Source organism: Cyanistes caeruleus, chromosome 7 (genome assembly GCF_971803275.1).
Source record: "Cyanistes caeruleus chromosome 7, bCyaCae1.hap1.1, whole genome shotgun sequence".
NCBI lineage: Eukaryota > Metazoa > Chordata > Aves > Passeriformes > Paridae > Cyanistes > Cyanistes caeruleus.
Window position 1 is genome coordinate 36,545,245 of NC_141707.1, and position 25,915 is coordinate 36,571,159.

A 25,915-nucleotide genomic window follows, 5' to 3' on the forward strand; every position below is an offset into this window, starting at 1 on the left:
TGGGTGTGTAGGAAATCTTTCTCTCCATGTGCACCTAATATACAGGGCATCCAAATTTCATTTTGTGAAACAAAAGTCTCCAATTTTGATACTACAGCTGTGCCTTGGAGATGAAGGAAGTGCCCCAGCTCTGCAGGATTCAACACCAAGGGATGCTCCAGGTTTGTTCCCACCTGTGCCAGTTCAAGGTATCTCAACAACCTGCTAACATAAATAATTCTAGTCCTGTGCATAGGAACATTCCTGTCCATGTTTAAATTCACTTATACAGACAGAATGTCAAAATTACTTACATTAATCAGAAAATTATAACAAATTCTGCTTCATTATGCACATCATGTATTTCTGCATATTTTAAAGAAGGTTGGACAGCAAATCATTTTTTTTTCAGGAAATATTTTTTTCCCAGCGATAAATATCCCAAGAGAAAAACTTTCTCTAACCAACATTTTTCCAGAACTAAAAGTATTGAAAGATAAATGGGAATATATTAATGGCAAAATATTTCTTCTCTAATTGTGCACATTTCCAGTAAGACAGTTTTCATAATACACCCTTAAAAGCCTGCACTATTCATATTCAGACATTTCAGGAAAAAAAAATAAAAATCATGTATGTTTCTGAAAGACCTTTATGAAATCTGGCCATGCAGATTTTGCAGCCCCATATTCTTCTCTGTGTTAGTGGGAAACTGTCCCAGTTGGAAAGGTTTTATTGTTAAAAACAAGGCTAAAAAGCACAAAACACTGCCCTGCACAACTTTGTGTGTTGGGGAGCACCGTCCTGACTTATCTCAGTTTGTAACAACAGAATATAAAATCACTACAGGACTGGTCATTGCTGCTGAGCCTTGGGAAAACTGAGATCCAAATAGTGCCACAAAACCAAACATTTTTTCACTATTGCTCATTGTGTTTCATTTCCTGGAGTCTCTGTACTATGTCACAGCCCTAGCCAAGGACATTGGTTTTATTTGAGCAACCAAAATACAGATTTCATATTTCTATCAGCTTTTGGCCACCTTTATAGCACTTTGAAATTCTAATTTATATAATAACATTGAAAGTTGTGACTTTTTTTATTTCAATTTTTTAAAATTTAAATTCATACTAAAACTTGCAAGAATCCAAGTACAATTTTAAAACTTTAAGGAATCGTGAAAAGGCATTCCTACCATCCCTGCCACCTGCAAGGGTGGAAGTCAGACACATCCAAGAGTACATCCCATGTTTTAATATTAAATGATACCAAAGTTCAGTTATAGAAGATATTTCAAGCTCTATGTAACAGATGAAATTTTTTATCTGGTTCCTGTAAAGCGATGAGGAGGCTGGAGGGGTGGGGGTCGTCAGAAATTAAGAAACAATTTAGTTTTAATTGTAATCCTTTCTGTTTTGAATTCTGCTTTTTAAGTTGTCCAGGAAGCTTTTGGTTTAGCACTTGACAGCTCTAGTTTGAGATTTGTGTAGCAGTTTCTCTAAAAAAACATGACTGAAAAGCAAAGGAGCCAGCCAGGGAGAGGTGTCAGGCGGAGAATTTCTGACAGAATACTGTAATTTTGATGATTTATATAAAACCCTTATTAGATTGTCATTAAGAACTAGACTGAATGATTTTTATCATGACAACACAAAACTTTTACAGAAATACTGGGTTTTTTAAAAGAGTTATAGTGTATAAAGTGCATAAAGTTATTGCACCAGCTTAAAATATTATTTACTTTTATCTTTTTTAAGTATTTAAACCCTAATGAATGGATTATTATTAATAATTCTCTTTCAAAATTCTTAATAAATAGGCAGCAGTACCTAATAAAGCTTTTAAATATTTTTTTAAGTGTTCTTAGCTTTTCTAAAGATTCCCGAAGCAGTGTACAATTGTGTCCACAAAACTACACTTGAAAAGGTTACAAATACAATTTAAAGTCAATATTAAAACCTTTATACAACCATAAAGAGATACCAGTAATTAAAAAATAACATTTTAGTTGAATTAAAAGTCTGACAGAACCAAGTTATACGGAGCACCACATAAGTCAAAGTTATATATTTTATTCTTTAAAATGAAAGACCTAAAATGGTATCCCATCTCTGTTTAGTTATGGATACAGATTTTAAAACTTTATTGAAGAGGAACCTATAGAAAAAGTTATATGATAAAGAAATACCAGGAAACCTGTTGCACAGACTAGGGAAAATGAAATAATTTAAGGGATATGTATTATGTTTATAATACAAAAAAAGGTACATTTAGATTAAACTCTGATTTTGTTGTGATGCTCTTTTGTCGATTAGTTTGAATTAAGACTATTTTCAAGACATCTTTAATAAATGGATTTTCTTGCATTTATTTTGTCTTTGACAAATAAATTCTAAAGAACTGGAATTATAGAAAAGGATACAATGGACAACTAGAAGACCACTCTTAGCAAGAACAGCAAGATTAAGTTTCCATGGAATTTTCCAAGCACAGTGTAACAAAATCAGAAGTGCTTCCTCTCCAACAATGCATTTCTGTTTCTCCATGTTAGCAATGAATGTCTAGGACACTGAAAATCAAACCTCAGTGCTGAATTTGCAGTGTTCCAGCTGCTACTTTGTTTGCAGTTCAGCAGAATGATAGATTAGGCAACTGCTAATAAAAGGTTTGTACTTTCCAGTGCCATGGAAATGGAAAGTACACAGCTCTTTTTTATCTTTATTTACCACTATTATACTAATCAGGGTCTTTGAAACTATATACTCATTAATCCCATGATAATTATTTTCAACTTCATAAATGACATAAATTTGAACTTCATAAAAAACAACTTGATATAATGTTAAATTCACTTCAATCTCCTAGAATTTTGTTGGATCTTGAGATATCATGAATATCTTGCCCTCCATAGCCTTAGAGATTAGTTTTATCTGTTCATTAATTCCTTCTTGAAGGTAATTTCAACCAGGCTACCAACACTGGACTTCAAGATACTTCATAAACTGTCCCAAACTGAAAATGTTGGTTCTGTCTCAACCAGGGATCTGCCTCATAGGGATTAGAGGATTTTACTGCCTTTGGCAAGGGAATGACTTTCATTAGGCTCAAACTTAACATTTTTTAACAGAACTACTGAAAGAAGCAACAAATCTACGTCAAGGGAGTGAACTCCATTTGCTGGAGAAAAAGAGCAAATTAAACAGGAATTGGGTATTTCACTCTTTCTAATGGTTTGGGCCTTCAGATGAATTTTGAAAGGAAATGTGGACCTTTGAAAAGTTGAGAAACAAAGGCTTTTTTAATATATATTTGTGAGAGAAAACAATCAAGAATGGAACACTCCTGCTCCAATTACTGTATTTATATTGCTGGACAGAGAAAATTTAAAAATCCACAGCTTCACTGCTAGTGCCATGAATTGGCAAGAATATCTATACTATTCCAGCTGCTTTTCAAACACAGAAAAAAGAATTGATTAAAAAAAGCCAAGAAAAGAACTTTTGTTCCTGTAACAATCATAATAGGCAGGAAAAAAGGAAAAGCAAACCACAGTAAACTTAAATATCTAGGCAGTAAATTGTGTTTATTGCGCTTAAAATGTCATTTTTCACTGGTCTTTCTTGTTTCTCTACTATTATTGTTTTTAGTGCCATTCAGAATAATTACAGAGAAACTACAGAAACTGGTGAAATAAATTGTCTATGAGAGTAGGCTCAGCTTTTTTGTTTTTTTTCCTAGACCAACCATCAAGGCTAATTAAAATATCTACCTCCTAATTGACATTATTTTCCTCTGGGTTTGTTTTCATGTCTGAATATTGATTTGTTCATAGAGAATACACCAATGAGATTGTTCACAGAATCACATTCAGGACTTGCATCATTTTTAACTGCCACTACTCAGAACTTGGTGAGAACCTCTTTTAAGAATTTTTTGCACATTTTTATTTTAATTCAGTTAGACATTCTACATTTCAAATCGCTCATATTTTGCACAGTTTTGCTCTGTTCCAGCTGCTTTGACTGATCTCCTTTTTATCCTGCCTTAGTGAGTTATTTGGTCACTTCTCAAGGTAACATTGATGTCATCCCAGAACTGACCACAATTATTCTGCTGCCCTCAATGATACTTGCATTTCAAATAAATACAACAACACACACGAAAAGCAAACTTTAGAGGTCATTATTAAACTCAAGTTTATATGCACAGCCAAAACTAAAGCTTGCACTTCTGCTATAGACTGAAGAGGATGTATAATAAAATCTATTTGAATAAAACAGAAGTTGTACAGAAACTATGGAACTTCTTTAATTGCCTTAATACAAAAATTCAACAGAATAAAATCAAACATCCTAGAAACTGAAAGTTACTATTACTGGCAGGCTGCAATTACATGAAGGTTATAATTACTAGAAACAACTCTAAACCCATATTAATAGTAACAATCACACCTATAGGCTTACAAAATTATAACTGAGACCAAAACCTTCCAGCCTGGATGTTAAAAAAAAAATTGTTCACAGGAAGTTAACAATGTTTTTAGTTTTTCATATGTAAAATGCTGAAAATACTTAATACTGAAGAAGAAAAGGAAAAAATAAATAAAAGTAGCTCATGATTTACTAGAAAAATAACTTAAATAATATAAAAAATAAAATAAGTCACAGCTTGAAATCAGCTTTATTTGCTGTTGGCTCAGTTTCTGCGCTCATAAAAAAAAAAAAATGTTGTAATTAAAGCACTAAGCAGCTAAAACCAGCTGTGGCCACTATATTAAATCAAAGTAAGAGCAGGAGAAAAAGTGTAAGAAAATGGGAAAGAATAATGAAGAAAAAGATTAAAAATGCCTCTTCTGTTTTTTAAAACAGAAGATCTGTTTTTTAAAACAGAAAAACTGTTAAAAAACCAAACCCCAACAAACTTAATATCTTCTAAGTAATAAAAAGGAACAATAGCGACAAAAAACATTCCAAACTTGAAGGAGTCTCCCTGAAAGCAAATACTAGTATTAAAATATCAGCTCAACACAAAAATCAATAAACCCTAACAATCCACTTTAAAGAGTCAGTTCAATATTGTTAAATGATTTTCTACTAATTCATTGTACGAGATTACTGCGGTGAGCAGAATGAAGAAAGAAGCTGCTATCTGGAAGAAAATTCATTACATTACCATTATCCTTTCATGTTCTACTATCCAATTTCTATCCTTGTTAGCCTAACTGAAACCAGAGAGCAATGAAGAGATTCTGGGGAAAAGAGTAATCTGTTTAAACTCTTTTTGACATGTGGTTGATGACTGAAACACCCTGAAGAATCACCAGAACAATCATTACTTGACTGATGCCACAGAAACCAGGGATCTCATCCAGCTGAACAGCACATGAACAAAGTAAAACAACTGCCCTGGAAATATTATTTTTCACTAGGTCAATAATACAGTTAACAGGCTGGATTCTGGCATTGCTTGTTTCAGTAAAAATGCATCTACAGCGTGATCACTCTGCTGAAGTGCTGCTAGAGGCCAAGCAGCCTGCTGGGCTTTTCCTTCTGCTATAAAAATCCTCAGTAATGCAGGAAGAGTGGGAACATAGATCAGCACTTTCAGCAAGAGAATCAGCTGATTATCCCACAACATGTATTGGTGTAACACACTAGAGCACCAAAAAACCCTTCAGAAGAGCTGAAGATCATTGTGTTCAGGAGGATTTTTGTGTACTGCATTGGAGAAGGAGAGCAAAATTGTCAGAAAGCAAAACCAAGAGGCAAAGTGCTCAGAAAAAATTGGGGGTATTACTGTTTAATTGCTGAGAAAACAGAATGATCTTTTTCTTCTTGCTGCTGAAAAGTGAAAGCCAAAGACCTGATTAAAAAAGAAGTATTTTAATAATGGTTTCTGTATCTAAGTGGCATCACATCCTACTTCATGTCTGTGATGCCTATTTTGCTATACCTTATGCAAAGATGAAGTTAAACTATTTAATCACAACCTACTAATTATCCTGTACTTAACTAATTACCTTGTATTTCCGTTTTGTGTTAATAAGTATATAGTCAGAGAATGAAAACTTCAGAATCCATTTGGTTGGTTTGACAAGTTTCTGATACAGTTACTGCATCTGAAAGTTTTAGTGAGCTGTGGTTAATTTTATAAAAGGAAAAGCACATGCCTATCCCTGAAGACTGTACTTCAGTTCTGCTCTTACAAACTTGGCTCTCCTATTTTATTTTGAAAAAAAAAAAATTGTCTAAAAATAGTGGGGAACTTCTGGATAAGATTCAAAAAACCCATATTATTTTCATTTTAGATGAAAAAAAAAAAATCTAATCGCATATATTGCATATGAAGCACTTTTTAAAAGTTAATAGATATCAAAGTGAGATGATGTGCACTCTCTTGGAAAGCTGGGAATTGAATACAAGCCAGAACATGCCCTTCACTCATTTTATCCTGAACTTTGGGAGGTACAAAATCCCTGAAATAAAGATTTCATGAAATATGAGAAACGTAGCGCTAAAGATGTAACAAAACCACAAGCACAGATCAAATGCCTTCAGCACATTCCTAGTAAAAGATCTGCTTGAGCTGAAACTAAGAGTGTTCAAGGACCAAAATATATTATGATGAAAGAGTAATGGAGAACAGTTCAATATCTGAAAATGTAGAGTTAGAAAATATTAGAGATAAGATTTGTTCAGTAACACTCAAGTATTACACAAAAGAAATTCTGAGCAAACAGCATTATTTGTATTTCAATAGAGCTAGAAGTCTAATATACAAATAATACAGGGAGAAAATGAGGCAATTATTAATCTTTCTGTAACAATTTTACTTGGAAGATGCTAATGAATGTAAACAAACATACAATGAGTATGTGCAGCATTTTACTTACATATCTTTGTGATCCATCATATTCACACCTCTCAATTTTTCCCAAGCTGCCATCTGAAAAGTAAAGTTTCTCCGCCCTGTGATCAATGGTGAGTCCATTTGGTGTCAGAATATCAGTGCTAATGATAACCTGGGCATTTTTGCCTGAGAGGGTGGATCTCATGATGCTTGGGAGCTGCTCATTCCAGTTAGTCCAAAACATTAAGCTGTATTAAAATCAAAATAACAAACAAAACCATAAGATACATTTTATAATTTAATTCTCTACTAAATGAGCAACAGAGAAAAAACAGCAAATGCCATCATAAACAATTCTGAATGGCATCTATAAATAATTGCAATAATCAATAGTGAAGAAGAAAATGGAACAGCCTATAAATAAATTATACATATAAATTATAGCAGTTTCCTAGTTCATTAATTTGTATAAGAGTACAATTTTTTTCTCTTACAGATCTGTTCAATCCTGATCTTGTCTCTGTAGTAATTTAACATTAGAGAGAGATACACGCTGTGTAATGATATAAAATTAATTCTGCTAATGTGTGTATTAGTAATATTTAACAGTGAAATCAATCTGCAGCTTCTCCCATATTAGAGCAGTGATAGAACTCTCTGCACACCCAAGGACTGGCTCAGTCAGCCCCTTGCTGCTGTTAACAATGACAGAAAATGTTTTGGACCGGACTGCTGGTGGAATTCTAATTCATAGACTGAAAGAAGCTGCCCCTCCTCTCACTGCAATCTCCATCAGAGCTTAGGGGCTTTATTGATGGTACCTTGGTAATTGTATTTTACAGGGCAGCATAAACTTTTGATTTGCATTAACAGGACATGAATTCAGACTTGGAAATATGCTCCACTACTCATGCAGCTTTGTACATTTAGTTATCACAAATCAGAATTGAATATGGCAGAAATGTTCCCCAAATTCCACAAAATACACAGACAGTTACAATAAGCAGAAAAAGCAGTCTGCCTTTCTCCTAGAATTAACAGAGGAAATTGAAGTACCTCAAATGTGTGAGATACTGAAGGGAAATAAAAATCCTCTCACTAACACAGTATTTTTGATAGTGGTGGGCAGGAACTAAAATAGAATTTTTTGCAGGTTTTTGTCCATTGTTGCATACTTTTATACAACACTGTTTTCTGTGATAAACACATGGGCCTCTATTTTGTACACAAGAAACTCAGACTTCTTTTTGTAAGTGGTTGAATAAATTTTGGATTTTTTTTGTTTTGACTTGAGCAGTAAGAGTGACACATCTGAGAAAATGACCACTCAATATTTTGCATTTAGCTAATTCCTATGAAAATCAGCTTTTAACATTCCATGAAAATGCAATGATTATTTGATCTGAAACATAAAAGCAGATAAAATGTTCAATCTTGCTTCTGCAACTCCTTTATAAGAGCAAAACAACAAAAGATACCAACAATAAAACATGATAACTTTTATCTCCTAAACGGAGAAGTCTAATCAGCCCTGGTGGGGTTCAGCAATATTGGTTGACTAAAATAAAGAGGTGTTGCTTGACACCGGGCAAGAATTGGGGTTTGTAACCGTTGGAGAGATGCAACACCTACTTTTGGCACTCATCCAGGGCCAGCACGTGGGGATGATCATCCTCAGCCATGGTGATCACAGCCTCGCGGTTGAAGGCCCCGCGGCGCCGCTGGTCCACGGTGTGCCTGGTGATGGAGGAGGTGGTGGAGCTGGTCCAGTACAGAGTGTCCCAAGCTCTGTGGTAAGCCAGGCCCTCCACCGAGCCCACATCTGCGAGACACGGTGACAGAGAAAATCAAACTCCTGCTCATGGCAACGGTTGGTCGTGTTTTCCCTCAGAGCTGATCCTGCAGACTCGCAGGGTTCAGTTATTTCAGCTGACTGACTCTGCAATTGTTTTTATCATTTCTGCTGTTTGTTTTTATTGCAATCAAAATCTTAACATTTTCTTCTCGTAAATTTAAATTAAAACAACACAGAGGGCAAGACCACTGTTAATAGCACTTATATTTATCAATTCTAACAATCATTAAACGATATTGCCACTGCAGTATCCCCAGATAACGCATTAGAAATAACAAACATTTATTCAAGACAATAATTTAACACCACCTCTCAATGTATTTTGTAGCACTGACACGATACATTAATAGGGATCAAAGTGTCCTGCTGTTAACAACTGTATTGGCTTTTGCTAAACACCTGAAAATTACTGAAAAAATACCTACTCTGAAGGTCTCAGCATCAATACACAATTTTAATAAGCCATGACACCACACTCATTCACTCAGCACAAAAAAATGTGAGCTAGGAAAAAAAAATATTAAGCAGCAACTAAAACATATTTTTAATGCTCTGAAAAGATAAACTGTATTTAGTCCCAATATATAAAAGTGACAGGCTGTGAGAAATAAGAATAATTATTTCCTACCACTATTTGTGAATTACTACAGAAATATCTATGTTGATAACGCCACTTATTATTTTGCTGGAAACAAATATTTTTAGACCAGAAAGTTCATGCAGCTTATTAATGAGCTACAGAAGGCAAAAATCGAGAAATATAATTAGGATTACATTGTGTTGGCTATTATGATTTCATTCAGCTTTCTGAGAGATGCAATTTTTACTGTGCAAATTATATATACAGAACAAAAAGTCCCAACAAGAGTTTGACCACTTTGAAAGAGCAAACACTGAACCAAAACTTTGAGACAAATAAATCAAAACTATGAGACCAATAATGATTTATCAGTTTTTTGTATTTTTCTTGTTAAAGTATTTGGCCATCTTCTGGTGTCACATTTTGTGACAAATCTCTGGAGAAATAAAAATGACTTGTATTCAAGAAGAAGCAACAGAAAAAAAATAAATGAGATGACAAGATTTAAAGGGTGGTGAATATGTGTAAAAATAGTTTGTTTACCTATGAAACAGAATTTATAAAACAAACCCATGTACCTTCAGCTCACCTACAAGTAACTCAAAATATTGAAATGTCATGTGGGTTTTAGAAATCACCAACTGAAATTCAAAGATAATCTGCTTTTTCAATATTGTGACAGAGATTTCCATTAAAATATATAGGCTGAATTCAAGTTCACAACTACATACAATTCCCTAAACTAAAACAAATGTTCTTAGATGTATGATTTAACTATTAGATTTCCCTGTGTGAAATCACAGCTTGGCCTCAATTGTCCTCGTGGGTCCCTTCCAGCTTGGATATTCTGTGATTCTATTACAAAATGACAGATGTATTGACATTTTCTGACCAATTCTACACTGCATTTGTAATGAACAAACCATCAAAGTATGTATTGCTCTTATTTTGTAAGATGACAGAAAAAAATAAAAAAATCATTTTCCTGGTGTAACCTCTTGAATTTCTATCAACTTTAGCTTTGTTTCCTGTCTGAATCTGTCAAGAAATTTGAGAGCAAACTGATTACAGAACGTAGTCCAAAACTCTTTTTAGCAGACAAAAAATAATGATGTTGTTCCTGTCACAGCAAGATGTGATCAACTAGAACACAACTGCAGGGATGAAAGTGCTCTTCAACACCAGATTTGTTATTGTATGAGTAATTTCTTTACTAGAGAGGAAAACTCAATTTTCCTCCCCTTCTTACACCGTGCTGCAGTTCCATTTTTAGGCCTGTGAACGGTGACAAAAGAAGGTTTCATTCCAAGTTACTGTTTATAAAATGGGAATTTTTAAATTTTTAGAAAACAGCTACATGGAAGGTTATGGCATATATGGAGACAAGAAAACATTTAGCACATGGGTGAAAGATGTTTTAATGAAATAAAATATGCATTTTTGCAAAAAACCCCTTTGCCATGCATGCATGTGTTCTCAGGGGAGCAGAGATAAAAGAAATCAAGCTATAAAAGAACATTTCAAAGATAAAGTTTAGCTGAAAGACCTGCAGGTGACAATTGTTCAATAAACAACTGAAACAGAAAAACTCAGAGTAAAAAAACATGCTCTTAAAAAAAATAAATCAGAGAAATTTAATTGCTACAAGACAAGAAAAAAAATATTAATTAAAAAGAAAAATATCTGCTACAAACACACCCCAATTACATTTTCTTAACTCCACCAAAAGCATTAATTCTAAAGGATTTACAGCAGGCACACTCTTTCATTTGTTAATAAACTTTTATCATGTTCTCTACTTATGGAATTGAGAACTCAACCAATAGAGAAATGACTCATTTAATAGCTTTAGAAATCTATAAATAAGGTGATTTTAAAGTCAAGGGCAGAAGATTTAGAGAGTGATACAACTTCTAGATAAATTCTTACAATGGATAACACAAGTAACTCTGTTCTTGCTCACATGTGGTGTGAGCTGGATGTGCTAGCAGTGCAGTTTTTGCTAATTTATATGTTTCTATATTTTGGTTTTTGTTTGTTTGTTTTGTTCCTTTGTTTAGTTGTTGATGGCTCTCCAACTTCCTGTAAATCTTTTTGTCAGTGATAAAACAGAGATCAAGGACAGATTTATCCTAGAAATAGTCCTCAAAACTTTAGGCTGCTCCTTAAAACTAAAACATTTCAGCAACTTTATGTTTCTAAAGACAGGACACTGAAGAAGATTCCTAAGCAGTGTTATATCATTACTGATTTGCACAGATACTATTTTATATTTACTTATTTCATACTCCCCTAAAAGAATATTCCAGAGCACTTTTTTTCCTTAAATTTAATTTATCATTATATACTCAGTTACTAGAAAATACATCAGAAATATGTACTCATCCTCTCTGGTGCTACGGTTGGGGGATTTAGTCCCAAAGCCACCGACAGGTTGAAAATTAGCAATTTGTTTACTCTAAGCTTCATATTTTTGCAGCATCATGTAATATTCTGAATTGGTAAAGCATAAAGAAACTGGAAATGAAAAGAATCCCATTTGTTTCACTGACATATTGAATTAAAATACTGATGGCATTAGATGCCTACAGCACTGATTAAATTTATTCTAGCCATGAAGCAACAGTTTATGATTTTCACATGAATAGCATACTTAAATGAAAAGAACATTAATACAATATGATATTAATATACAAATACTCACATTATTCACCTGCCACTGACGTTCTGAATTAAATCAGTAATGGGGTGTATAACTGATTAAATATCTACACAAGAGAATGCAACAGCCTATGATTTACAAAGGCAATGCCAGAGTGATCACATCATTACGTTGCCAAATGCTATCTATCACTTTTACTGAAGCTAACGAAGATAGATTGCGTCCCACAGATGAGATGCAGCCTATAAATATTGCCATGCTGATCTTCATCTGACTTTCTCAGGGAACAGATGAGCAACAAATCAATAACTGAAGAACTCAGAACATGCTCCCTTATTTTTGCAACCAGAAAATAAAAATACTAAAGGGCAAAGTTTAAATAATAGCTGAGTTTAGATATATATATATATATAAACACACTAGTTTTCAATTTTCTAGGTTTTTAACTCTTAGCTTGTTTTAAATCTATTTAGTTAGTTTACAGTCAAAACTTTTCCAGTTGTACCACTTCAATTACCTTGTTCCTTTAATTCCTTATTTTAACAAACTCCCTTTCTTTAACAATGCTGTAAATCAAGAACTGTCAACATGATCATTATTTCAACACTGAAAAGCCATCAAATTAATAAAATTGAGCATAAAGAGCACTTTGATATCAGGACACTGATGGCTTTAAGGGTCAGTATTCATCCTCTGACTCGGCTGTTGCGATTTCCCTTTCAGGATTCCGCCTGCGGGTTGTCCCAGCGGGAGGGGACCGTGGTTCCTGTCACTCTGCTTGTGTAGGATTGTGGTGACAGGTACCAGGTGGTCACCATTTGATCTGGGGTGAAAGCAAAGCCTCGAGAGCAGAGGGGCACCTGAGGGAAAGGGTTTATTCTCACATCTCTCACTGAGTGCACAATGAGAACTTTACATAATTCTCACCCTCACTTTGCTCTTTGAGTGCCAGAAAGCCTTTGCTAAACAATAGTTCTAAGACAGAACTAAGTTGATAATAAACTGCAATAATCAGTTATGACATTATTCTATTTAAGCTGAGAACATAATTTAGTTTCACAGCAGATGTAAAATTTGCTAAAATTATACCTATTATATAGAATGAGGAAACATCTGTACCATTTTTTCTCTATTTTGAGAAAACAAACCCTTGCTATAAGCTATCCCACATAAAATGTTATTAAATGCAATAAGACAGCATGAACAAAGGCTTTGGGTTCTTCAAGGAAACAATTAGCTCAAGTCCAAGACACTACAAACATCTTCATGGATGCAACCTTATTACTCCTTCAAACTTCCTGAGACAATATTGTAAAGAATGAGCATTTGTTGGGAATGATATAAAGAACTGTAAGACCATTCTAAAAGCAGAAAAAAAAACCCTTACACTTTTGGGGTTTTTTTTGTGGAAAAAATACTGAAATCTCATATTTGCAAACTATTTGGTGTCTGCCAAAACATTCAACAGCTTTTCATGACAAAATCTCTACCTACCTGCAATTCATTTTTTTTCCAGACATTCCACAAATGTTCCCTGATTATTTACCAAGGAAAACCACAACAGATATGCAAACCTGCAATCCTGTCCTTCATTATCTGAGATATAACTTACTCCTTTAATAAATTTAGGGATTCTTTAGGGTCAGAAGGAATAATATAGTAAAGGACTGATGATACACCACAAACTTAAGAAAGCAGGGAACTCAACGATTTAGAAAACCAATAGTATTTTGTACAACTGGAGCTGTCCCAGGATGTTTCAACCAATCATTACTAGTTAGGAAGTGTTATTATGTTTGCTTAACTTCAATGTAATTAAACAAATCCATATAAAAGAAGTTTTAAAAGCAGAAAGAAATCTGTAAAGGAAAGCTAACACATAGAGGTGGAAGTGCTTTACTAGATTATTAAAAATCTCAACAGTTTTCACAGAATAAATGTTTTCCTAATTAAAGGAGTGCACATGATCTTTCTATGCATTATGTGTGCACTCTAAAAAAAACCCCCAAACTCTTCACCCTTACCACTTTGTAAATAATATCATGACTATCCTAATAAGTTTTATAATGAATATGTGTAATCATACATTTTTATTGTTGACGTTGAAAAAGAGCTATTTGAGGCATTAATGACAGAATAGCCTAGTAAAGCCTCATGATCTAATAATACTTGCTAGATCACATTACCCTTTAGAGTAAAAAAACAAAACAAACAATAAAATTAAAGGGGTGTTCCTCTGCAGCCTTTTCCTGACAATTCACTAAACAAAATTTACCTTTTCTGCAACTAAATCACATCTGCTGATGGAAAAAAAAAATATCAAATGTGTACATCAATAAAAATTTAAGGGCAATGTTTAAAGTTGAATAAGTCACAAACATTGTTCATGAGGAATTAACAATCTCAAGTGCAATAGGCAGGAACACCTTTCCTCAGTAATGAATTTGGGAATGCTCAGGACATACCAAGCTAAAAGATCAGTTCGGGTCAGCTCCCATCATGAATATATTTTGGATTTTCACACCAGGAGCACCTAAACAAAGCATTAAATGTGCAGGGATACACATTTCTAAAATAAAATTTAATTTTAAAAAACTTACTATAAAATTAGTAAACTTCACCTATAATAGCAACTCACAGATTTTACCCACTAATCTTAGTCTAGTGGAAGGCATCCCTGCCCTGGCAGGGTCTTGGAACAAAGATGATCTTAAAGGTCCCTTCCAATCAAAACATTCTGTGATTGTCTGATTCTCTAATATGCAGCAATATACAGAAACAAATTACATTGACAAACCAGATACTTTGTTGGCATTGTAATAATAAATATTATGTTTTACTATTTAAATATCCTAGACTTAGCAACAACCTTTCCTTTAAAAAGTGAAAATCACTGGACCTCTATTCCAACACACACAGTTACCACGAATCCCATTCATTTATGCAACGAAAAGCCACAATATTCAAGTATTTATTTTTAACAGATTAAAAAGTTCTTTCCTGGAGAAGAAAGCTTCAAAACTAAAGGGATCTCATGCAATGTACAAAATGCAATGCTCTGTAAGAGAAATGGGAACATAAATGCCTTTTTGACAGTTAAATTGGACCCATTTAGTTGGGAAGAATAGTAGCACACATTGGAACACCTTTAAAAGATTCAGACTGTAAAAAGCCTTAAAATACATCACAAGATCTGACACTTTATGTTAGCAGTGAAAAGATTTTTGCTTTCTTTGGGCATGAGTGCCTCAGGTTCAAAACAGGAGTGTTTTTTTCACATAACATTTCCTTTTTGTGCTGTGAAAGACACTACACTGGCAAAATGTCTCAGTGCCATTGTTTACACAGGCAGGAGAAAAAAACAGCTCACTGAGTGTAGCTCATCTTAATACTTTTCCCTCTTTATCATTTGTTTTTTTGTTTATTTTTCCTGGATTTAACCTTTTTTCTGTAATTTTTAACTTGTTCTTTGGTCTTCTGTCTACTGTTGTACCACTGTACTAAACCTACTGGAACAATACACTGCTTTTCTGTAGATACACTGAGACAGGCTTTGGTTAGTGAATATATTACTTCAAACTTCTCCCTGTGATAAATAAATAAAAACAACCAGAAAAACACTAATAGCCAAGAAACTGAAAAATTAACTTCTAAAAAGGCCTCTTTGTATAAACATAATCTTTGAAACAACTTAGATCAGCCAAAAGATCATTTGTGGGAAATTAGAGGCAGGAACAAGATAATTTTTTTTTAAGTGGGAATAAGAGAGATTAACCTGATAAAGTGACTTAGAAAAAAAAAGAAAGAGAAAGCCACCACGGGTTGACTGAAGGAGAGTTCAGAGGTATGAAAGAATACCCTCAGAAAACCCTACATTGAACAAATTATAAAGGTGTTAGGGCATGGCACAGTGTGCACATCCTGGACTGGTTTATTGCTGTTGTTGACATTGTTTCTTCCTGTTGAAGACAGGACCCCACCAGGGACTCACCAGGAATCTTGGTGAGCTTTGAATCTGTTTTTAGTGAACTGGAACAAGTTAGATAAAGTTGTTTATATGCTGTAAATCTACTTTCCCTGAGCCGAAAACGTGTTAGCTAATGGGTTGTTTATGAGTTGCAAATCTGTTCAGTGAGGTGAAAATTTGTCAGATAATGGGTTGTTTATGAATTCTAAATCAATATTCAGTGAGTCGGAACTATGTTAGATAATAGCTTGCGTATGGGTTGTAAATCTGTTTTCAGTGAACTGGAAACATGTTAGATAATGGGTTGTTTCTGGGTAGTAAATCTGTTCTCAGTGAGCTAAAAACATGTTAGATAATGGGTTGCTCGTGAGTTGTAAATCTGTTTTTAGTGAGCTGGAAACCTGTTTAACAAAAAGCTCCACGTGTCTTAAGTGTTTTTAGTGTAGAAAAGTTCATGGATCTATTGGATTTGAGTGGCACATCTGATTTCAGGGAGGGAGGGATCCATCTGATAATAGATCTTTTATGAGCAGATTTATGTTCAGTGAACAAAAAACCTGGGACAATGCCTTGGATGTATCATATCCTATTTTCTCTATTTAAGTCAATTACTGAGTAAAGGTTTGCACTATTTGTAGTAGTGTAGACTTCAGTACAGTGAAGTGTTGTGGACTTCAACTTAATGAAGCAGAAAGAGGGTGTAGAACTGATAAAACCACACTAGGTATTTCCAATGTGGTTTTGAATATATTCCTAATAAAGGAAAACTTCCTGCAGATGCATTCTAAGAATTTTGGAGGAAAACCAGCAAAATTAATGTCAAATATGCTATTTTTCAATCCTGAAATGAAACATTAGTGCTAAAATCTCTCAGCAGGATTGCACTGCATGATTTCTAGATCACAGATTCTTAATGTGAAAATAAGAAAAAATTTGGAATTTTACATCTACCAGTGAATGAAATTAGTGCTGTCAACTGATCCTACTGCTGCTTTTCTCCTTAGAGGTGGAGGCTGAACAAATACCTCCACTATATCAAGCAGCCTCATGAACTGTCTGCTGTTTACAGTGAGAGAAAAATCACATGCAGACTGTGGGATGGAAGGCTACAAAAATACCAGCTGAAAAAGAATGACTCAACATAAACTGAAGATGTCTGAAACACGTGAAAGAGAGCAATAAACATATTTATGTATGCTATACCTCTTCTCACTTACAAAGAAGTATTTCTTTAGAATTATTTCTACAAAATGCCATAGTTCACGTGTACATCCCAAGCACCTACAGTGAATGATTTTGCAAGGATACAGAATTTCATCTGACATTCAATTATTCAGAGTGCTGACTCTGCTAATGAAAAATGAAATCTGGCATATTAAGCTAGAAGTAGAAACACTTCCTAGCAATTTCTTAAAACTATAATTCCCAGCTATGCTTTATGGTCCGTCTTTAGCTCTTCTAGAGCAACCTATTATGAAGTAATGAGGAATTCTTCATTGTTCTTTTAAAGACCGATTTTTGTCTGCATTAGTGCTTCACCAGTATTTATTTCCCCTCTTTGTCTGTTTTAAATGTTGAAAATTCCAGTGCATTTCATATAATACTTTTAATCTCTTTTTATAAAACCAGGGTTAAAATTGTGCTTCCATGTCATCCCTGCACGTTTCTGTCTCTTGTGCAGCTAAGCTCAACTCTGAATCCCTGGTTTTAATGCTTTCTTGGGAGCAACGGGAACATCCTGACAACATTGTTTAGTTTAACATATCTCAATACAGATGTCATAAATTCCTAAAATCTAAACACCTTATATCATGTATAATCACAGAATGGTTTATGTTGGAAGAGACCTTAACAAATCATTTCATTCCATCCCCTGCCCTGGGCAGGGACACCTTCCATTATCCCAGGTTGCTCCAAGCTGTGTCCAGCCTGGCCTTGGATGCTTCCAGGAACCCAGGTGCAGCCACAGCTTCTCTGGGCACCCTGTGCCAGGGCCTGCCCTCCCTCATAGTGAAGAATTTCTTCCTGATTTCTCATCTAAATCTGCCCTCTTTCAGTTTAAAAATATAATAACTATGGTTAAAATTTCATTGGTTTTTTTTACTCTGTAAAGCCGAGTGATCACAAACTTTTCACTCAGTAAAGTCTTATTGAAATAAACCAGGCATTTTGGGAAATATGTCTGTTTGTTTTTCACTTACTTTCAATTAGCACTTTTCTGCCAGCCCAGTTGTCTTTAATAACCTGGATGTTTCCATAGTGGGCATCACTGAAGAATATGCGATTGGTGCCCCTGCCCTTCAGGCTGTAGTCAAAGGCCAGCGCTATCACATTTTTGAAGTACTCTGGGTTTTCATAGGGCCTCACAGGGGAATTCAGGTTGGTCTCATCTGAAAGGTGGATGCTTTTCAATATGGTCCTTCCTGAGTAGAGCAGGTAACCCTCGTGCCTGAGGCAGCTGATTCCATCCTCTGCCAGGTACCCGTGAGCGCAGGCGCAAGCTCTCCGCGCGTCCCCGCGATAAAGGCACAGCTGCTGGCACCCGCCGTTGTTCTTGGCACAGACGTTGGTACCTGGGGGAAAAAACACAATAAAACATGTCTTTTATAAATAAAAATATAGTTAGTTGACTCAAACAGAAATTAATTTTCATGTGCTTTGGGTTTTCTCCTCTTAAAAATTATTTGGACTGTGTTCACAAGGAAAACAAAAGGCCAAAATAGTAAATAATGCAACTTTAATCACACTGAAAAATGATTGTAAAGAATACAATTAATGAGCAAATATAATTAATGTCTTTTTCAATTCGCAATGGTACATATTTTATTAATAGAAAAAGATAAAATGAGTTATCCTTTCAAAACCAGCTGAAGACTAAGAAAATGTTTCAAGTGCTTTGAGCTTTACTTTATTTTTTTAAAACACCTGTTACTGGCAAAAAAATCAAATTTAGCTACCATCAGAGTACAGTACTGCTTTAAGACATTTTCTATCAAATTAAATATTCATGTGTTGACTGGTAAAATACTGCATGAATTCAGTTCCCTGTTTTTAATGAAGACATTTTCTAACATTTTGTTCTAATTTAATTTTAAACCTGACTTCAAAAACTTACTCTCTGACGATTGCACACCATTAAGGAATCACTGTCAAATTAGTAACTACACTTGTTGCAAGTAATATTTAAAATAACGGTAATCATCAGTAATTGGGAGCTATTTGTCATTTTCTTTTTTATTGTGGACTATCTATGAATTACTATTATAGCTATTTGAGATAATTCAATTTCTGTTTCTGACAGCCCTTTCCACCTACCAACTCAGCTTTTTCAGTATAGTAATTTTCCCATTTCTGAAAGTTTTCTACAGAATGAAGGTAAATAAAATATTTTAATAGAATGTTTTCATGTAAAAAACTGTAATTGTTGGGGAAGATGTAAAGTCTGAAAGTACTGTGGATTGAATTCCTTAACTGATACATTTCAAACTGAAAATCCTTGTAAGAAAAAATCATGGCAAATGAGACGTAACTTGTTCTTTAAAGCAGGAATATTTAATTTTGTTGTCCTAGGAAAAATTCCATGAGGAAGTCCTCTGGAGTTATGTAAAACATTTGGAGATTCAGCTGTACACATTTTTACATTCTGTTTGCTTAAAAGACACTTTACAAGTTTTATTAGGCTAGAAAAGTTAATATCTGTTTGGAAGGATAACAGGTCGAGAAGAAAAAGAGAAAATATATGAAATAGATCCTCAAGCTTCAAAAATCTCTCAGAAAACTTCAATGCTTCCATGGTTCACCAGCTGTAAAGATCTTTAAAAATGGCCAGCTCTGAAGCCAGGGTAGTCTGGGCACTTCCTAGCACACCTGTAAAACTGCACTGAAGGATGGGAATCTTTGCGAGTCCCACTGCAGATTGGATTCATCAGAAAGGGTAAAACAGGTATTTGAAAAAAAAGAGTTAATCACAATTAGCACAGCTCATCAGGGCGTTGGGGCTTTTTTGTTTATTTGTTTTTATTTTTATTACTTTTATTTGGGGGGTTTGTTTTAATAACAAAAGTCAGGAAAGTATTTAATTACATTGGTTTCTTTTTTTTAACAGTTAACTACTTCTAGTTCAATAAACTTAAAAAATGTGTATATATAATAGTGTGAGATAGAAAAACATTCCAAAAACATTTTTCACCTGTTTTTTCCCTTTTGTCCTTCTGGCTCACTGACTTCCCCTCCCAATGACATTAACCATTTGTACCCTAGTAAAATTTGAAAAATGTATTAAAAAATCATTCAGGTATGTTTTTCAAACTAGCATCATTAGATTTTTAGCCTCAGTAACAATTTCTTCTATTCCTTATGTGATCAAGTCTATAAATCCATCAATCAAAATTACACATAAAGAAGCATTGTTTTATCCCACTGTTCTATTTTCCTCATTCTATAATATAAAGCCCTTCCAAGCCAGCAGACATTAACAATTTCTAGCCTAGTTAAAAGAACTGGATTTTGGTGTGGGTTTACTTTTATCCACAAAACATGATGCTCTGAAATTGCATGCAAAAATCCATTGTAAACTTATTATGCATATATTTTTGCAACTTATTTTTCCTCAAAAATATTTAGAATTTTTAAAAGAGAGTGTTATTAGTTCATAAATAGGTTTCCTTTCAAAATGCAGATTTATTTACATGTCATATTTAATGCAGTTTTTTAGAGGAGGTTTACACAGAAGAAACAGAATCTTGGATATATAATGCTGTGATTAAAGCAAATTTTGAGTGCTACCACCATTAGAAATATATTTGTATTAAAAACTATATATATAATCATGTTAACATTATTTCTTTTCCTCTGTTTTTGAGTATATGTCTAGAAAAGTTGGTCTGGATTACCTGGTAGCAGTTTTTTCTGAGGAAATCATCATTGTTTTTGACAGATATATGACCAATTTTCCTCAGTAAAACAAGTTTTTCAAGGTCTTGTAAAAAACAGAATTTTGGAAGTAAAAGGACAGTTAAAGAGCAAGATTATTCTTAGATAGTGGAGAATAAAGTTTAAGCATCAGGAGTCTATAATAACTTTTGTCTCTTGAGTTTGCTAAACTAATTCAATATAACAGAAATCTGATTATTTACAAGGTCTCTTTCCACAGAAGGAACAAAAAACCAAAACAAAACCAAACAAAAAACAAACCCAAGAAATGTCAGCAAATACATATCAAGACACAGAAGATAGGAATTTCTAATAAGAAAAAACTTCTGGTTTGCTTTCCAGTAGAAATCTGAAACTGCCTGAAATTACTGCTCTGTAAAGCACAGGTCAAGGTCTCTCAATCCTGAGACTGTCTTTTAAGAAAAACAAAACAAAAACCGTCAAACTGGAATGATAGGAAGTGTTTTGATTTGTGTTTTTGTTTTTTGAAACACCCCAAAAAATTTTAGTAGGATTTGTACTATATGTTTTCTTTAGTACATTAATTTTAGCTTAAAAAAAAAAAAATACTTCAAGAGTGAAAAGTGGTGATAAAATCATTGATTACTTAATTTTTGGTATGCTTTAATATACAGAAAAAGTAGCAGGCGATATTAAAACAATCAATAGCATCCTTAAGAACAGCCAACCTTTCTCTCGTGCTCTATTAAAGACTTTCACTTCCTTCAGGTTTATTCCAAGGCCAGTCCTCATGGTCACAGCATCCGTGGCCTCATTCTTGTGGCCTCTTCTAATAGAGCCATTTGCATGTGCTCTGCCAAAAAAGTTGAAGATGTCTCATCAACAATCCTCAACTAATTCACACCCAACAAATGACTGAAGAGCAGTGGAGAGTTCACTTTACAGGAGGTGGAGGAGCCTGTTCTCATCTACAGCACTGAGGCACTTTTTGTCTTTCAGAACTCCCTCTCCTTGGAATCTGCGCGGGATTCCGCGATCCCACCTGCGACCTAGCTAAGGAACAGCTAATCCTACAAAGGTGAGGCACCTGGCACCGAAATAACGTTTTGAGATTTAAAATACTTATGAAAAATAAATTACCTGTCAGACCAGTAGATGTAAGCTCCGAACACAGCAACTGAAAACATATCCACATTGCTCCCTGACAGCACAATCTCCCGATTCCCTCCACTCTCAAGGTCAATTCTTTCTATCTTGTCCGTACGAGCATCACACCAATACAATTTATTTTCCTAAAGATTAATTTCAAAGGAAACGTCAACAGGCTTGTCCAAGTATTTAATTAAGAGTTATTAAGATTACATCAAGGTGGAACACCAGCTGGCTTTAACGAAACATAACAAATGCTTCACATCTTAAGGTGTGCAGGAGGACAGAGGAACCAACCTCATAATCGATGGAAATCCCGTTAGGCCATGCAATCCCCAGGCTCACAAGGACGACCTTCTCAAAGCCATCCAAACGTGCTCTGCCTATGCAAGGGGTCTGTCCCCACTCTGTCCAAAATAAATACCTAGAATGTTGTAGAAATAATCAATTAAAATTGCAAACAAAATGCACTATTACCATTAAATGGATACCTAAAACACACATGGTGCTCATGTCTCTAAATAGTCTTAAGAAATTCAATGTATCATAATACTTGCTTATTGGAGACTTTGTTAAGACATTGTTTTCAAATTATATATCTGAAGAAGTTCTTAAAATTGTATTCCATTAGTCCACATGAAATTGTATTCCTTAAAGAATTCAGCTTTGTGGTTGGAAAAAAACCCAAACAACAAGTTAAGAAAATAAAAATTCTGGGATAGAAGCTCTTGCATCTATCACTAAAAAAATGCTGTGATAATAAAAGGGTTGCCTAATTTAAAAATGATTCAGATATGAAGTAGTGAGAAGCACTGTGGGAAATGGTAGAGCGACAGGAATTTATTTGAGAAGAAAATATTTTTCACGTTCTGCCAAATGCCTACTGGGAACAATCTGAATCTTACTTATCTTCCTGTGTACTCACTGCCACATCATTCATTTGGGATAAGATGTTTTGTCAAACTTCTACCTTGATAAACTTCTCAGTCTGTTGCTTCAGGTATACCAAAATGAGGCCAAAAAATCTACAGAGCACTTCCTTTATGAACACTAACCTATGGAGCAGCTGTGTGGGAATATCTATGTGTCCACATATATAAACATATGTATGTATATCAGTGTTAAAATATATTATAAACACACAAATTAACATATACTCCGAGGAAGAAATATCTCATATAACAATTGAGGCATAAAATATGACTAATGGCCTAAAGAGAAGGAAAACAAATATTCACAGAACACTAAAACTTTTTTTAGTAACACGATGTACATAAATTGAACAGAACACACAAAACCATTCTCCAATGCTTTCATCTGTGTGGAATGTATGTGTTAGTTGGTTTTTAAAGAATACAAAATCTTCTGGGCATTACTAAACATTTTTCCTATGTCTGGTGATATCATTACACCAATCTGCTGTTGAGCAGCTGTATTTGACTAGATGACTACAGATATGTGAAATAATGAGGAAAAATAATGTGATAAGGGTGAGAAAAATATGAATCCTATAATTTGCTCATCAAATTCAGCTTCTGAAACGACCCACTTTGGCTCTCATTGTGGAGCTTTCTGCTCCAGGAAAAATGAATCTGTCCTCACAGTTCTTGATATAACAAACAATACCACTTATACTAATGAAAAAACTCATGCAGACTAGGAAATGGAACTGCATCATGACTTAAATTAAAAATAAGTTGAGGAATGCCAAAATAGGCAGAATTAATCAGCTAGATTTTAACAACCACTACATAAGTTTAATGCAATTTTAACCAGATTATTAACAGCACCTCTAAACAGAACTGAAACTGCTTTCAGGCCTCTGGTCAGAGATCAGAGGGTTACTTGAGGCTTTCTTAATACAGGATATGAACTAAATGTTGACCATAGGAAAACAGACATTCCATAAACCAGTCTGTAATTAGCAGGTTAGATTAATCTAAAAATCCTCCAAAGAAAATCATAAACAGCTGTCAAAAATGTGGATAAATACACCTGATGGGAGACAAAGACACCCTTCTGTAGGGCTACACATGCCTCACTTTTTCTTCAGAGGCAATAAATAATGTCTCCAACCAGCTGAATGCTGCCTGCTTCCCATCTTGGCATAACTGGCAGATTCAACGAGTTCTAATAACTGCTATTTTCTTCTCTACTCTTACAGCTGTCAGCTCCAGCTTCCTGACAAATGCAGAATGTGAAATCAAGGGAAGGCGAGGGAAGAACACCTTTGAAAGTTTTATCTTGAAAAAGGGGAAGAGGTTTAATAATAATGCAGAGGGCAAAAAGGTTTTAATCTTTGCAAAGAAAGGGGGCCCTGTACTTCTCTAGTAAAACACTGCTGTTTCTCCTGTTTCTCCTGGAGGAACTGAGTGAAGCCATCTCAGGTTATCATTTTGTGGCACAATATTATAAAACAGGTGATGCTTTCCTTCCTTTGCAGAAGACACACTGTTCTACCAGAACAGTAATCTGTGGTCCTCTAATTCTCCTTAAATATCCTAAACAAGCACTGTGCCATGGGCAGGGACACCTTCCACTAGGCCAGGTTACTCAGAGCCTGGCCTTGAACAGCTCCAGGGACAGGGAATTCATAAGGAGTTCTGGAGCTGGAAGAGGAAGGTACATTCCCTATTCCTGTTAGTCCCTGCCCTGAAAAATCAGCTGGGTGAATGCAGATGTCACTTTTGCCAACCCTTACTCTCCAACAACCTTCATCTCACATGACTTTCAGCTGCCCTGGCCACTCTCCCTGCTTGTTACACTAGGACGTTGCATGACCCTGGAGTTTATAACTACCAAGGATTACACTGCTCTGTGATTACATCTTGAAGTCCTTCATTAGCTGAGGTGGCTTCCTAGGATTTGCTGGGCACTTCCGACAGAAACACACTTCCAAACAACATCTAACCTTCAGGGGAAACAGTTTCCTTGGAAAAAATAAACTATTTTGCAGAGAACTTACAGAATGTTATGGATACAGAGAGCAAGGGAAAAGCTCTGTGTATGTTAGGAATAACATGTTACCCTTTCTCTGGGTGTACCGCAATAGAGCGTGGCTGGTCCAGCCCCTGGGAGATCACCACGTAGCGGAAGGAGCCGTTCAGCCGCGCCACCTCGATCAGGTTGAAGCCGTGATCAGTCCAGTATATGTTACCTGGAAAAAATACCCTAAAGTCACTGCATGAAAGGAAGACTCCTTGAAAAGTGTTTAAGTCAGAACAAGAAACTCACTGCTGTATTTTCATTTGCATGGGTGTTATATTTGTAATTTATAGCCCTATGCAGCCCTTTTATGGCATAAACTGGTATTGAAACTGCTCATCTAAGAAGTGCCATCCAACATGTAGATGCAAGTAATTTCCAGACATTTACAATGCTAGAAATTGGAGCTGAAAGGAAACCATGTCATCTAACCCTGGGTTGAAGAGGCAAGCGTGTACTCTTGGAAATGCTCTCAGGCCCTGGAGCAGGCTCAGACCTACCTGCTATCCAGTCCACTGCAATGCCTTCAACTCGCCCCAAACCATTTGTGACAATGTCTTCTTTCCACGTTTGGTCTCGCTTAGCTCTGCTGATTTTGTTGAAACCCATGTCTGTCCAATAGATTGTATCATTTCCTATAAAACACATGCCAATGAGACTCAAATTAATTCACTTACTTCAGTCCAAGTATCCTCATAAGCAACTGTAAGTATTTCCAATTATAGCTTTATTAACATGTATTAAGACTCTAAATTATCAGCTTGAATTCCTCATTCCTTTGTCTTTTCTTAATTTTTGTTTAAAATAATTCTGTCAGAATTCTAGGTTGCTTAGAACAGCACATGTAGCACAATAGGGCTATGACAGCAGATGGAAGCTACTACCTTTGTTAAAAATCACAAATATGCTGTCTTTACCTTTTCCCTAATGGAATAAATGCTTCAAAAACATACTATTTTGTTTGTCACTATTCCAAAATATTTAGGAGTCTGAAAA

At 34.9% G+C, this 25,915-nt stretch overlaps 1 protein-coding gene across 2 annotated transcripts in view; it reads right to left on the reverse strand.

Moving 5' to 3' along the window:
• Positions 1-25,915, reverse strand: part of LRP1B (LDL receptor related protein 1B) — a 623,130-nt gene that overhangs the window by 121,903 nt on the left and 475,312 nt on the right. For both annotated transcript variants that reach the window (XM_086896592.1, XM_086896593.1), the window contains exons 36-43: positions 25,420-25,554; positions 24,962-25,091; positions 22,232-22,358; positions 21,926-22,077; positions 21,514-21,638; positions 18,094-18,465; positions 8,461-8,650; positions 6,872-7,076 (exon numbers count right to left, since the gene is read on the reverse strand). In XM_086896592.1, the coding sequence (XP_086752718.1) occupies positions 6,872-7,076; positions 8,461-8,650; positions 18,094-18,465; positions 21,514-21,638; positions 21,926-22,077; positions 22,232-22,358; positions 24,962-25,091; positions 25,420-25,554 (1,436 nt within the window). The remainder of the gene's footprint in view (positions 1-6,871; positions 7,077-8,460; positions 8,651-18,093; positions 18,466-21,513; positions 21,639-21,925; positions 22,078-22,231; positions 22,359-24,961; positions 25,092-25,419; positions 25,555-25,915) is intronic.